The sequence below is a fragment of the Micromys minutus genome (genome assembly GCF_963924665.1).
Source record: "Micromys minutus genome assembly, chromosome: 14".
NCBI lineage: Eukaryota > Metazoa > Chordata > Mammalia > Rodentia > Muridae > Micromys > Micromys minutus.
The window spans coordinates 10,331,357-10,346,295 of record NC_137983.1 but is presented as its reverse complement, the minus strand read 5'-3'; the positions used below and the strand labels follow the sequence as shown (position 1 = coordinate 10,346,295).

The window sequence follows — 14,939 nt, the reverse complement described above, 5'->3', positions numbered from 1 at the left end:
GACTGCTCATGTCTGGCTTTGAAGATGGAGGGGAAGAAATCCCCATGGCCTTGTGGAGGGGAGAGCAGCCCCTGGCTGACAGACTAAGTGGGTCCACTGTCCCAGAATGTCAAGGAACTGTTGAATTCTGTCATAACCACTAAGGCATCAGGTAAGACTGCAGACTATGGCCCAGTGATCTTAGCCTTACTGCACACTGACCTACCCGACTCTGACAATGCAGAAATCTGAAGCTTCCAACTCAGCTGGTTCATTATAGCAGCAATAGAACAAAACAGCACAAAGGGCCGGCTGCTGTCTGTTAAATATTTATTTATTGAAGTTAAGTCCACATTACAACGGCACAACAATCCAAAGTATGATACTAACTTTTTTCTGCTTTTGTTTTTTTCATAAATACAACATAAAAAGTGGCAAAAAGAATATGAGTTAATCCCAAGCCCAGCAAATTAGCTTTAAAAAAGTCATATTCAGAAAAATTGGCAATTCTGATATGATAAAGGCCACAATTCTACAACAGAGATAGGTCCATGAGATCCTACATGGTAATTTAAATCCCCCATAAGCAATGTGTATGTGGTCAAAGAGACTAGTACCACGCTGCATAGAACATCTGCCACCCAGTGTTCAAGCCTGCTAAAACTTGTTTGGTTGGTGTTCTTACAAAAGTAGAAAGCCACACACGTGAAGCAGTAATACAAAAGAAACAGGGTGCTTACAGATAGTAGGAATTGAGTAACTGAGCTAAGAAAGTTCAACACCTTTATAAATAATGAACAATAAGATATGTTTTGCATGAGGAACAAACTATTTTCTTTTCATAGCAAAGTACCTTTAAAGCCTCATGTTTTATACTACCAGGCCAAATTATTTTCTCTCCTTTAAAAAAGAAATGGTTCCGACTTAAAGTCATCAAGTCTGGTCAGAATCAACTCAGTTTAGCTGATGCAGAATCGTGCATTCAAAAGGCAGTCTTTGCAGCTGGCCTTACAGATGCTCAGAGCCTGGGACCCTCCTAAGGTTCCATGGAGCCAGGGGGTGACGGGACTAGTAATTTCCACTTAGCAACTCTAGTGCCGACGGAAAAGAAGTTCACTGTAGCACACACTTGCTTTTGTCCCAAGTCTCCTTTTCCCTCAGGCAGACTAGACCCTTCCGGCTACTTCTCATATGCTGCCCCTGCCACCTCAACCATGTCCAACTTCCTCTACACACTAACATCATCAACTACCACACACTTCAGCTACATGGAAGTCTCTACCACGCATGCGCACCAAACTTCCCGGTGTTCCCCTAGAGTCCTTGACTGGTTAGCGGCGGTGTTTTCTGCACCTAGGCTTTTAAGGTTTAGAGGAAAACCGAAGAAGAGCCTGGCCTGATGCTTTCATCTAAATGGATATGAGATCCCCATCTTTCCTTCCATGCCTTCCAAACCCGCCTTCTCCAAATGCTACATGCCTTGGTCGTGGTTTGGATGCCTCTTGTGGAATGGACCGTAATATATGTCTGCTTTCTCCAGAGCCCGTTAAGTTTAAGGTAACTGTTTACAACACAGACTGTAAGTAAGCTTCCTACTAAGGTAACATACAGGGAAAACTCCTGATATGAATGAAACTTAAGGCAAGGAATTCCTTCCTTTTGATGTAACGTAAGCAGTTTGCCAAGACAAGGCCTTCCCCCGGATGTCTCCATCCCTCTCTTTCTCATCCCTCCGTATTGCACGTGGTTCTCGGGGCCATCTGTAGATGCTGCGCTTCAAAGTCTGTCCAATATTCACGTGCCATGCTGTAGCACCTATAGCTCGTGTTTAAAGGCACTTATGGAGAACATAAACTGTGGTTACCCTTGAACAGTTGCTTTCTTTTGGCATTTTGGCATTTCAGACCATTTTAATCACAGCAGTTCCAAAAGTCTTAACTCGGACAATAAATGTGAATTTTCTGTGCAATGTGTACATTTCTATAAGAATCACCTACTTAGACTCTCTATTAAGTAAGAAAAATATGATTTTGGTGGCTTTTTTTTTTGTTTTTCTTTTTTAAATTTCTTAAGCCGAAAGCACACTTCTGCCTCTCGAATAGCATGGCAGAGGAGTAGGGTGGCTGAAGCAATGGTGGTCAGTTTTCAGCTTCAGCGTGGGTGCCAATCACAGGTCTTCACTTTCTACCAGGCCACTGTTCAGTGTCAGGTGAGATGGGCTAGCTTCGGGTTGGAAAGCGGCTTTGATGTCTAGTCCCTGGTCCGAAAGTGCTGCGTAGCGACTGGCCGAGGGTCGTACTTTTTTTGGCTTGGTGGTCTGTGGCTGCTGATACCACTGGGCTACAAAGAAAGAGAGCAGGTGACAATTTTTAGCAAAGGTATGCTTGGAAATCCCTCAGAGGTTTACGTAAATACAGACTCTTTTGGACAGAGCGTTGAGGCTTACAACCCTAATGTCAGCACCTGGGAGGCTGAGGCAGGAGATTACTGCAAGTTTGTGGTTAGCTCGTGTTGTACAGTGAGTTATAGGCCAGCCTGAGCTGCAGAGCAATAACCTGTCTCTAAAAACAAAAAAGCACACACACACACAACCATCTTTGATATATATATCAGGTATAATCTGTGAGTGTTTTGCCTACAGGTATGCATGTGCACTCAGCATGTTCCTGGTGATTGTATGTTTTGGTTGTATGTATCAATGTGTGTGTGTTTTGCCTATATGTGTGTGCACTGGGTATGTTCTTGGTGCTTGGGAAGCTAGGAGAAGGTGCCAGTTGTCCTATTACTAGACAGCTCGGAGCTGTCAGTGTGGGAGCTGGGAACTGAGCCCGAGTCTTCCGTGAGAACAGGAAGTGCTCTTAACTGCTGTACTGTCTCTACAGTGCCCCACATGTGTGCAAGAATGAAGAGCCGCAGTGGAGATGTGGATGGTGGAGAGGCACTTCTGCATTTCACCTACAGCTACCACAAGTCACTGTCTGTCTGTGGCTGTGGGACTAAAGCCAGGCAACACAGAAAGTCTTGTTCTTCTATTAACTGCAACATTGGAAAGTCTCAAAACTGACGATAAGCTTCCTACATCTGACCTATATTGTTCTTCCTCGTCCTTCAGTAATTATCAGAGTTAAGAAGTCTAGGTAGACTTTAACATTAAACGGAAGAGAACCAAACATCTGGGAAGGTTTCAAAAGACTATTATTTTCTCAAACAGAGGTAAAATTTGGAATTAAAAAAGAAAAAAAAAACATTTTCTAGTGGTTTTTCTTACAGCCATGGATCATACAATTCTGTTGTAGTCTTGAAATTGAGTTAGTCGTTTTTTTGTTTTTTTGTATGCATGTATACAAACACACATATTCAAGAATCTACTGCCGAGAGCTGCTTAAGATATATTAATGAGAAAAGCACTTAGCTCAGTAACTACACATTCCAGAATCAAGGTACACATGTTAAAACTACACCCGGACATGGAAAGGATTATGACTCAGGAAGAAATGGTTAGAGACAGTCACTTGCAGAATACACAAATGAGAAAATGTGAAAAATGCGTCTGCCTTTATGTTAGCCCCTATGGATGCTGAAGTGGGAAGGCGCAGCTGACCAGCCAGCCTAGAAAACCAACATGCACGTCTCGCTAATCAATCAAAGCCCCTGGTGATACTTGGGTGTTTGATCTCCTGGAGGGGTTTCACTATTAGTGTCGGGAAACTACAAACAGAAAGAGAAAGAGTAATATGAATTTTTTGGCAAATGAAATGCTGGCAGATCCACTTAGAAACCGAAGCTTAGAGTAGTGTGCTAGATCACTCTGATATCTAATTCTCAGGCATTCAGTGTGAAATGCACGGAGATAAAACAAGACAGCACTCACTGTAGACATCCAGCCTGGCGGTACAGGACACGATGCCTGCTTCGTTCTTGGCCGACACGGTATACCACCCGGCGTCTTCTTTTGTGGCTCCCTGAATGAGCAGGCAGATGTAGCCATGATTATCCTGGTGCATGCTGCAGAAAAAGATAAAGTCATTAGGGCTTTACATTTTTAAAATGTGGTTTTGGACATGAAGTATCATTTTTAATTAGGTCATTAGAAACAGAATTGTGCGGGTAGCAGGTAATAGGACCATGCTTATTCTAGAGAGGCAGCTAGCCCATTAAGTTAATGGGAGAGCAGAGCAGACCTCGAGAGGGCGAATAAATCCAGGCACTAATTCCTAAGGGAAGACCCCCCTTTACAAAACCACCAACTGGGCTGCCACTACGGGAGCAAATGAATCGGTCTTTTCTTTTTGAGATACACATTTTGAGAATGCGACTAGGTTAAGTCAGAATTGGCTTTGTCACATGCCAAAACTGCCCTCTCCCAAAGCTTACGCTTTGGACGAAGTGTGACTCTTGTCTTGCACATCGGTAGTGATAGCATGGCTTTTACACTCACTGATTTGCATGCAGCGTATGATGCACCTTTTCATCCAGCACCAGGACTGCACAAGTTAAGGGGTAGCTGAAACCACTGTGCAGTCGTACCTTACTCGCTCCGTGCTGTGAGTGAGCGACTCGTTTTCTTTCTTCCAGAATATCTGAGGTGGTGGTACTCCTGACACACGGCACTCCAGCCGCACTGGGTAGCCATCAGCAACCCCCGTGTTTTGCAGCTTCTCGATAAACACAGGGGCCTTGTGCGCTTCTTTAGCTAAGAGAACGGGAGATGAATTATCTGTTAGTGGCATACAAAGGGGTCGCTGCAAGGAAAGATTGAGTAGCTCCGTTATGATACTGTTTTCACGTCAGGCGGTAAGAGGTTAGCCCTCCCCTCAAGCAAAGGTCTGTACGCTTTGCTCCACTCACCTTATTTTCTTAACTAATTCAAGGCTGATAGGCCCACATAGTGCCCCCGCCATCTGCTCCTCTGAACGCCTGCCTGACAGGCCTGGGAGAGTCATTGCTAGCAGCTGCAAGAGCTGCTCTAATTAAGTCAGCAGGCCTGCACAGGCCTTACCCACTGCTGCCACCTAGTGGTGCTGAGTATTTCAGAACTAGGAGTCCCTGGCTGCCTCCTGAAATGCTTATTTTTGAAGATTTAAAATTTGGAGCTCATAATGTAATGAGACACACCACAGGATTTAAAAGGGTTAGGGTGGGGGAAATACAGGAAAGGTATGTTTATGTAATTCTTGATAATTATCTAGATCCTAGGGAATTCTAGATCATTGTACATTAAGGATGATAAATTCTGCAAATGATAAATTCTAACTTGTATTCTTTGAAAGGAGCCTACAAAGAAGACACCTCTATCATTATCTTATAGGACTTTATTACTTAGTTTTTTTTTAAAGTCAAAACTTATTGTTAATAATATTCTGAACATTATCAGCTAATGGGAAACTGATTTCTCAGGTCACAGGTAGAAGCAATTTCAGAGAAAGAATAGGTTTAATTTCACGCGTGCCCTCAGCAATGACTCTAAGGATCCACGTCTTCCTGCACACTAACATGAGTCAGGACTCTGCTGTCGGACATCAGTCTTTGTGTTACCAGCTGTGTCATCATTGGCAAACAGACCACAGATGTCCCAACATCTCAACCAGTGGGCACCGTAGCATGCCACAGCATTTTTAAGGATTAAACTGGACAAATGCTTAAGAAGTCCTGCTGGAATAGTAATAGTAAGGTTAGTTTTAAACACAGCTAGCAGTGCACAAACTAGTATCTGAGGGCAGAGGCCTTGATCCCTGAGAGTGCTCGTTGCCAGGAGAGCCGAGGCATGCCCAGACAGCTGGTTTTGGGATCCTTAAGTCTGATCCTGATGGGCAGATAAGACATATGGGTATCTAATCAGGAGAAAAATGAACGTTATCTTTTGAGTTTAGAGCAATGAATGAACTAAGGCTAGCATGTGGGCAGGTAGAGGAGTGTGCACAACTCCTCAAAGCATAGTGAAAATGACAGCATGGTCCAAAGTTACCAAGGTGTTTGGGACAAACACATGGGTTCTGTTATTCGAGTCATCGCCCTGGATTTCATAGCCCAGACCTCCCGGCTTTACTCTCATTGGCGCTTGCTTGAAGAAGCTGAGTAATTCACGGAGTGTTTGCAAGAGGCTGTCTTGAGCTTAATTCTGGCTTACTAAGGAGGACCCCAGGGACCCCTGATTATCTCACAGGACCAAGGGGAGGCCTGGCCAAGATAATGCTTGTGAAGTGGCTGTCAGTCCAGCTTTAACAGAGACAGTATGCTTTGGCACGCTTTGTGACAGCGAGAGGTCGGACCAGGACCATCAGAATCCTTCCTTACTCCAAGGGGCGGGATGAACCTTCCCATGAGTGTCTTTACTCAAGGTTTCTCAGAGGAACCCAACTCCTGACCTACAGCATTGCTTAGGAAGCAGAGTTTCATTTGATACTGATTTCTGCACAGATGCAATGCTATTTAAAGTGTTTGAATTCTGAAATGGCTATATTGTCTGTTAAAAACAGTCGTTTAGACTCTGCATTGAAAGTTCCTGAAGCCTGTTTGCCAGTCAGTCTGTCCCTGTGGAACACTAGGCCCGCCGCAGTCATGAAAAGGCGAGCTGCCCAAACCCCTTTGCCAGGTCATGGGAAGAGGAAAGGTAAATAATAATGGACAGGCTGAAGGAAGAAAAATGGATGGCTGTGCCTCTGACATGCTACCATTGTGCTCGGTGACACAGTGTGCTGTGTCCCCATTTTGAGTTATCTTCTGCATGACTTAATGGCGCAGTATCCATTTCTGTGTCATTAACTTGTTTCGGCCATGAGAAAGGAACCAGAGGCCACCTACCAGCAACCACAAGCTCCAGGTTAAATGAGTTCTGTCCTGCCCTGTTGGTGGCAGTGCATGTGTAGATGCCAGCGTCCTGGGATGTGACTGGCTCTATAATTAGGGAGTGTACCCCATTCTCACGGACCAGCATCTTGTGAGCGCTGTCAGGGCGAATGGGCTTTCCATCTAGTTGCCAGCTGAGATCTGGGGTTGGTAGCCCACTGACCTAAACCAGAAAGGAGATACACATGAATTTCTCTAATAGCAAAACAATAAACCACCAAGAGTCATGGATCCAGTGACAGTTTGTTCTTTGGTAGCATGTTACTCTCATATTTAAAACCTTCCCATGGTTTCCATAATCCATAACTCATAATTCCAGAGGTTTACTTCTAAACACCTATTGTAGAACCATCCAGAGATAAGTAACACAGGTCTGAACATATTTCTGTCATAAGCACCCCAGTGGTGACGATGTGGGGCTCTGAGCTCTTTGGAAACACAGGAGGTGCAGACATTATAACAATAACACTCAGCTGGGAAGCTTCCCATTAAGAAGTGGACATCACCATGGAGATGCTGGTTAATGGTTCATTAGTACATAGACCTATTATTATTTATAATCCTCAAAAGTGAAGAACAAGAGCAATTGGAAATTACGCAGAAAGTCAGACAAATTAGCATCACAATGGAGACATCCTGAAACACCGCCCCCCCCCCCCAGTGCGGCAGTTGCTTCGAACACAGAGCAGATAAAAACACAATTAATTGCTAGTACCACGTTGCATTGTTTAAGGAAGGGACAGTGGCCATCTGCTGGCTTTCTATAGGGCTGCCCTTGAGGAATACTTTTGATATCCCTCCTTCCTCCTACTCAACTCGTGGGAAATGATGTATTCTGCTACCCAAAGATTACTGGATTATAAAATGGTCCCTTTGAAGCACTCATACAGTGCCCCCTGCCCCATGGCACTTATCCATTCCTACTACCAACAAGATATCTCCTACATATGTAGTCACATCTGGGGAACGTAAGAAAAAAAGTGCAATTAAATCATGGGTTGAAGGGATGGGATTTCGAAAGAGCAGTAGTTAGAAAGTGATTTCTGGGGCGGCACGCCTCACATCCCTCGCTCCCTGTGGGGAAGACACTTAGAAGGGGTACAGAAATAGAAATGTAGATAGTCCTGACTGGGCTCCAGGTCCTGGGGAGTTTATAGCTTGCTCCCACTTTTCTGGGTTTGATCATGGACAAGCGGATCTGTGGCCCTAGTTCAGGAAGGCATTGGGTTCTTTCAAAACAGGAAGTTCTCGAAAAGCTGTTCCAGGGGGCAGCATTACTCAAGCTAAGGGAGCACCCCGGCTCTCCTAGGGAGTCAGTGAGGAGAGCCTAGCAGGGTATGGTATCAGGAACTGAAGGTCACCACTAGTTGGCCACATCTGAGCAGTCCATGCTCTTGGTCCTTGAGTAGAGAGAAGAGCAAACTTCTTACAGAGCGCAGGCATCCAGTCCAGTGAAGGACCGTGCCGGGAATGTACTGCGGGGCTGTGGTGGGCGGGGCTCTGCTCAGTGTTTGACTTGAGAATTTTCTTGAAGTATATAGCAGTGTGCAGTGTCTGTTCATGTGGCAGGACACCCGTTTTCTTCTCCTGCTTCTGTTTTTGGGACAGGGTTTCATGTGGCCCAGGCTGGTGTCGAACTTCCTACATAGCCAAGAATGCCTTTGACCTGTGATCCTCCTGTTTCTTCCTTCTTAGTGCCAGGATTACAGGCTTGTGCCACCATACCCACTGACTTCTACATTTTCTTTATCCAGGTCATATCATTGTAGTGAGTTCAAGTAGTGACTATTTTAATTCTGAATATTCTTTTAAAGGCAGAGATGAAAGGATGTTTATGTTGCTGTTTCGGGCAATAAATAGCAGTTATCAGGGTTCTATGGGTCAGAGCATCACCCACACCCGAGTGCTTGCTACATGCTTATGTTTTAAACTTAATCTCAGACTTGCTCTAATTGCACTCCTATGTCTGAAGCAGGGCCTGCCTATGTAATGCTAACTGCTTATGTTTCCCGTGTGTATCAGGTCTGGGACACCTGAAGATCCACTTGTCCCTGAGGGCTGGGAGTCAGGGTGTGTGCCACCACACCTGGCCTACAGTTCTGTTTTTAAACCTTCAGTTAACAGGTACCTCCGGATATCATCAGTCCCTCTGTTGACTGGAAATGCCATCATACAGGTTATATTTGTGGATTAAACTTAGGGTATTTCTTTAGAAAACGGTCAAGCAGAAACTTTAGTTTGTATATCTTATATACATGACACCCTAGAATATGCACATTGTAGAAAGATGACATTGAGCCAAGCGCCATCCACATCCACTGCCCCACTAAGACATCAAACACATGACGTGACCACTATGCCTGCACAGTGGATTTCTTGAACTTCGGTCTCCTGATTGACTGACATTCATGGCTGCGACTGACAGTTTCCCAGTCCTTTTCTTCCAGCCCTTGGTAAGCATCATTTACTGGATGCTTTACTGGACTGCTGAGGTCCTTTAGGCTCTACAGGAAGTGACAGATACGTAAGGTCATGGCGTTTTGTCTTTCTGTACCTGGATCATTCATCCACTTTAACAGGACACCATACTGTCACAGGTGATGGGGTTTCTTCTCTCAGTATCCAGGTACATTTTAAAGCCTGTTCAACGGTTGCAGGACACCTACACTGATTCTGTATTTCGGATACCGTGAGTGGTAGGAGTGCGATGTCTGGGAGTCATACGGTTCTAACATCTGAATTCCTGTGTGTGGTTGTGCATGTGTTCCTGTGTACACGTGTGGGAGTGGAAGACAGTGGTCTATAGCTCTGCACCTCAATTTCAAGATAGGGTGGCTTATTGAACGAAGAGCTCACTGCTTGGCTACACTGTCTGGGAAAGCTCTAGGGGTTACCCGTGTCTACCTACCCTACCAGCAGTGGGTTACGGAGCACCAGCTTTCTATGTGGGTATTGGAGAAATCTGAATTCAAGCCCTCATGTATGAGCAGCAGACAGTTGACTGGCTGAGTTATCTAACCAGGCCTCTGAGAAGTGAATGCTAAACTATTCATTCATTCATCCATTCCTTCATTACTTCACTTCTGGCAGGGTCATGCTGTGTACCACTGGTTGTGCCACACTTCAGTTGGGCCATGCTATGTTTGTGACAGGATTGTTGTATGGTTGGCCTGGAACTCATTCTGGAGACCAGGATAGCCTCAACCTCAGAGGTCCACCTGCTTCTACCTTCTGACAGGATCAAATGCATGAGCTGCCATGCATGCCCACCCCATACACTAGTTCTTGATTAATAAAGTAAATGCATTGACATGCCACTTGTGCTTTATACTGCAAGATGTACTATATTAGAAAATAATGCTTTCTTTTCTGTATGTTCTTAGAAAACCAAATTTACTTAAAAAGAAAGAATAGGCAAATAAATTAGATTGTTTCAACATAAAATTTTAGGATTAAGATAAAGCCCCTGACCCCTTCTAGGGGTGGTTCTGATGTGAAGATCCGGTTCCCTAGTTGGTTCTTGATCTATCAGTAAGGAAGCGATGGGCCAATTGCTAGGCAGAAGGGATAGGCGGGACTTGCGGGTTCCTGGAGGAAGCAAAGAGATGCAAGGAGAGGAAAGAGGAGGTCTCCACACTTCTGAGGGAGAAAAGGTGACCAGCCAGGACAGATCTCAGGGGCTCCGACAGTCAGGCGGTTGGTGGGTGTTTAGCAGGGAGTAGATATAACTGTGCAACTAATGTGTAGGGCAGGTGGAGAGGTGCAGAGATAGAGATAGAGACAAGGGCACGATTTTCTAGGCAGGGGACAGTAGCAGCCTGCAGTTGTGCCAAAGACAAGTTGAAATTGAAAACCTGTGTTTTATCTGTGGATTCACGGGAATCTGGGTGTAGGCTGGGAGCTTGAGGACGGTTCTCAGAACTTAGGTAGGGTAGCAAAAGCTACACTCAATACCCCTTATCAAAAACGAGGAGACGCAGATGGTCCCTGGCAAAACCTCTCAAACTCACGTTCTCTTTCATACTGATAAAGGAATCATAGTTTCCTCTCTTGCATCTTCAAGAGTGATGTTTTCAAAACTAAGGGCACAGCAACAGCCTGTTTTAGAAATGCGAATATGTGTTACCCTCCTTTGTCACACATCAGCAGTGTCGGGTGACTATCCATGAAACTCACATTCTTTTCACTTGTTTTCTCCATGTACTACATCCCAGTTTTCCTTCCCTCCACTCCGCCTGACCCCTCTCCCCCAGATCCACACCTCCATTTCCCCTCAGGAAAAAGCAGGCCTCCCAGGGACATCCGCTGAGACCAGCGTGACAAGTGACAGTATGAACGGGCTGCCCGGGGTAGCCCAGTAGGAGGAAAAGGGTCCCAAAATCAGGTAAAAGAGAGACACCCCCACTCCCACTATCAGGAGCCCACAAGAACACCAAGGTACAAAACCACAGCACATATGCAGAAACCTAGCTCTGACCCATGCAGGCTCCATGATTGTCACTTCCGTCTCCGTGAGCCCCTCTGTGCCCTGCTTGGCTGATTCTGAGGGCTGTGTTCTCCTGGTGTCCTCAACTCTTCTGGCTCCTACAATTTTTCCTCCCCTTCTTCCATGGGATTCCCAAGTTCCACCTAATGTTTGGTGGTGAGCCATGAAACTTATTTTAACAGCATTTTTTTTTTCAAACCTCTCTACCAGACTCTACAAGTAATTTTTCCTGTTCTGCAGTACCAGAGAGAACCAGCGGATGGAGCCCAAATATTAAAAAAACAAAAACAAAACAAAACAAAACAAAACAAAACAAATACCCACATTTAAGAGCTAAAGCTTAACACCCTAGGGACAGAGGTGGAGCGGGGGAGGGGTACCGGCAGGGGAGGGGAGGGGCAGGACTGGAAACCAAGCTACATATGTATGAAAATGAAGTAAAGAACCCTGTCCGCATGTAAGCTAATTAGAAATAGAGTCGATGAATAAAAACTACTATAAGAAGACAAGTGATACAGCCACGTGGGGGAAATAAAAATGTAAGTAATTCCATAGCACGGGCTAACCATGACGATCACATGATGACTGGGATCTGGACAGAATCCTCACACTTACTGTAATAACAAGATGGGGGCAGGGGAGGGGAGGGGCGAAGAGAGTAAGTGTGACCTAGTGATTCCCTGGAGTTCGGTGCATGGAGTTCAAAGTGAACATGCTTAATGTTTGTTTACAGGTAAAGACGGCCATGATGGATAGAGACACAGTCCGTGTGTTGCAGGTGCGGACACACTTACCTTGCAGTCCATCCTGCAGAGCTTGCCTTCCTGCACGGTCAGGTCTCCGGGAGCCTGAAGGAAGTGGGGTCTGAAGAATCGCTCCTGAATGGGCTCATTTTCATCTCCACTGTCCCTCGATCGAGAGCGAGGCCTTGAAACGAGACATGGGATCGGTAGATAAACGAAACACATACAGTACTCACTTCCGGGAGCCGTGAGTCCTGGTGTGATTTTAACCCCCAGATTTACACACCAAAAACAAGACAAGCAAACCTCGTTTCATTTGGAAGTTTATGATCAATTCAATAGTCTCCACTCAGCAGAATGCTAAATATCATCACAAAACGGAGGTTACTATATTTGAGATTATTTTTACCTAAGTAGACACCTCTAAACCTTTTGTTAGAATATGTTACAAGTAACAGCAGCTTTTGTTCATTTCTTTTTACTGACTTTTTTCCAATAGAAACAAATAACTTTCTATCGCGATTTTACTTTTGTAGCTAATTATCTCTTACTTTATAAAAACATAATGCATTTCTCATCAAACTTCCCTTTCATGTTCCTAAGGAAAACAAATTACATTCTCAGTCACATTTAGTTTTTCATTAGTTGGTATGCTTAAAGGCCTTATTTTCTGTTTTAAAAGAAGGTGGTGTGGATTCTCAGACTTTGTGTGTCTTGTTATCAGAGCAATGGAACTGAAAGGAATGGCAGTCGGGATGTGAGAAGCCAGGCAAGACACTGAGGACGAATTGTCAGACACCATTAGGAAAATTAAGTTTAAAAGCCTAGGGCAGGGCTGAAGCTTATCGGAAAAGTACTTGCCTCAGAGGCAAGAGGCCCTGTTCTCAGTGCAGAAGAGATTAAAGAAAAAGAAGAGCCTCAATTTAACTAAAAAAAAAAAAAAAAATGCTGGGGCAAATAAGGCTTTCAGCTATGTCAGGCTAACCATGAAGAGCTTATTCATGTAGCTTACACACAGGTCTAATACATGACAGTCTTACGGAGCCACTGACGTGGAAAAGTTGAGGTGTGTTCTACTTATTGGGCAGAAGTAGAAAGAAGGACACAGAGCGCAGAGTGTGATACAAACACAGATAGAGACCTATCGCGGGAGCTGGCACTGAGCTCACCCAGTCCACATGCTCAGCCCTGGTCAGTGGCAAGTGCTCCGTGGTCGTCACTGGGTGACTCTGGCCCCCGTGTTTGACACTTGCCTGCTTTTCCTGCTTATCCACCCACCAAAGGTGTCTGCACTCAGGGCCTGTAATTTGCAGTTAGTGCTATTCTGGGATGCCGTGTCTGTAATATAGTTTAGCATGGCAGGCCTTACCATATTCCTTTAAACATCCAAGTACATTCTTAAGAAACGGCATCCAGCACCTGCCTGGTATCTGTCACTGTTTAGCAACCATCATAGGCTTGGGGTGTAGACATTTGCTAGAGTACGTGTCGTCTCATGACACATCTTACCCGTAAGACTTATGGTCTCACTGCGCTATGTTTCGAACAGAATGACTTAAAAGTGTACTCTCACCAAATGTCACCGATTTTAAGATCATCGGGAACAGTGCGTGGCTGTCATCCCACACAGCTGTTGGCTTAGACTTGGTTTGAACATGCGTGTTCCATTTGGTGGCGTTTTCATGTTCATGTGCCGGGTAAAGGTCCTGAATCATGACTGTCATATTTTGTTGCACCCTCCACAATAACTACCGTAGGACAACTAGTTATAGTCGAATTGTTTGGACACATATCGGTGATCATTTGTTCCTTCCTCGTAAAATGCAAAGAGGCAAAACAGGGAGCCCACACCCCAAATCTGTGTCCCCTGTCATACTCTGACTGTGGTAGCAATGGGTTCACAGAGAGAAATGAGTGAGAAGCAACCCCCAGGCCCCCCAGGAAGGAGCATCTGAAATACCTTCTGGCATGAGGGTGGCCTGAGGAAGAGCGGGGACTGCGGCCTCTTTGGTTGACAGCCTGTACCATCAGCCGTCCTGTACAACTGACCCGACCCTGTCAGAGATATCAGGAGAAGACATTAAGCAAACATGTTGGCCATCACTCGCTAGCAAGTCTTGTATCTTACTCTAAGACGTCATTTCATACCCATGTACCCACTAGGAACCAAACCCAAGCGCCTCAGTCAAACTATATGCTGAAAGGATTCAGATGACAAGAGATGGTTTTATCTAGGATGGCATTCAAAATGACGCCCCTCATTAATCTGCAACGTAAGGTTTTACCAACACAGGAAGCCAAACTGTAAAGCAGGACGGAGGATATTTGTCTCTTGTGATGTTCTGTTCTCACAGTCAAACATCTGCTTTTCATGGCCAATTCTGACATCCGAATGAAATAATTTTAGCTTTCTTTCAGGTCTTCTCAGTAACATTTAGTGCTATTGCCTTGTCAAAGCCAAGCACTAAGGGATGCCTGCCATCCTGGCCTGCCCTCCTGTACGAGGTCTGCACAGGAGGGGAGGCATCGTGACAGTATGTCATTGTAGTCTTGGAAAATGAATAGGCAATCTAAAAGCCAGAAACAGCAGAATGCTCAGAACGCGTGAGTCCCATGATAAAGGCTTAGCTAATCAAAGACTGTATTTATCTCTTAAGTTTGCCAACTGTAGGCTTGGTAAGTTGTAGGTAGACACGTGCAATCCATAGAGGGACCCAGATGACAAGAATAAGCCACCAGATGCCACTCTGGCGTTGGTTTCAGCTTCTCTTGTCAACGTGATTCACAGGTAGTAACATCAATGAGTTCCCCCCTCTCTGCTCAGAGTGAACAGATCTGCTTCTAACTCCCGATGCTGGCCACACAGACACAGCAAGAGAGGGACC

At 45.0% G+C, this 14,939-nt stretch overlaps 1 protein-coding gene across 5 annotated transcripts in view; it reads right to left on the bottom strand.

Moving 5' to 3' along the window:
* Nucleotides 1-308: 308 nt before the first annotated feature.
* PALLD (palladin, cytoskeletal associated protein) overlaps nucleotides 309-14,939 on the bottom strand; it is a 375,798-nt gene continuing 361,167 nt past the window's right edge. For 4 of the 5 annotated variants that reach the window (XM_080928550.1, XM_080928551.1, XM_080928553.1 and 1 more), the window contains 6 exons: nucleotides 14,015-14,109; nucleotides 12,106-12,238; nucleotides 6,781-6,988; nucleotides 4,507-4,672; nucleotides 3,851-3,984; nucleotides 309-2,319 (listed from right to left, as the gene is read on the bottom strand). In XM_080928550.1, coding sequence (XP_080784676.1) covers nucleotides 2,147-2,319; nucleotides 3,851-3,984; nucleotides 4,507-4,672; nucleotides 6,781-6,988; nucleotides 12,106-12,238; nucleotides 14,015-14,109 — 909 coding nt within the window. In that variant the 3' untranslated portion in view covers nucleotides 309-2,146. Of the gene's footprint in view, nucleotides 2,320-3,640; nucleotides 3,688-3,850; nucleotides 3,985-4,506; nucleotides 4,673-6,780; nucleotides 6,989-12,105; nucleotides 12,239-14,014; nucleotides 14,110-14,939 lie in introns of all 5 variants that reach the window. The other variant, XM_080928552.1, reaches the window with a different exon arrangement.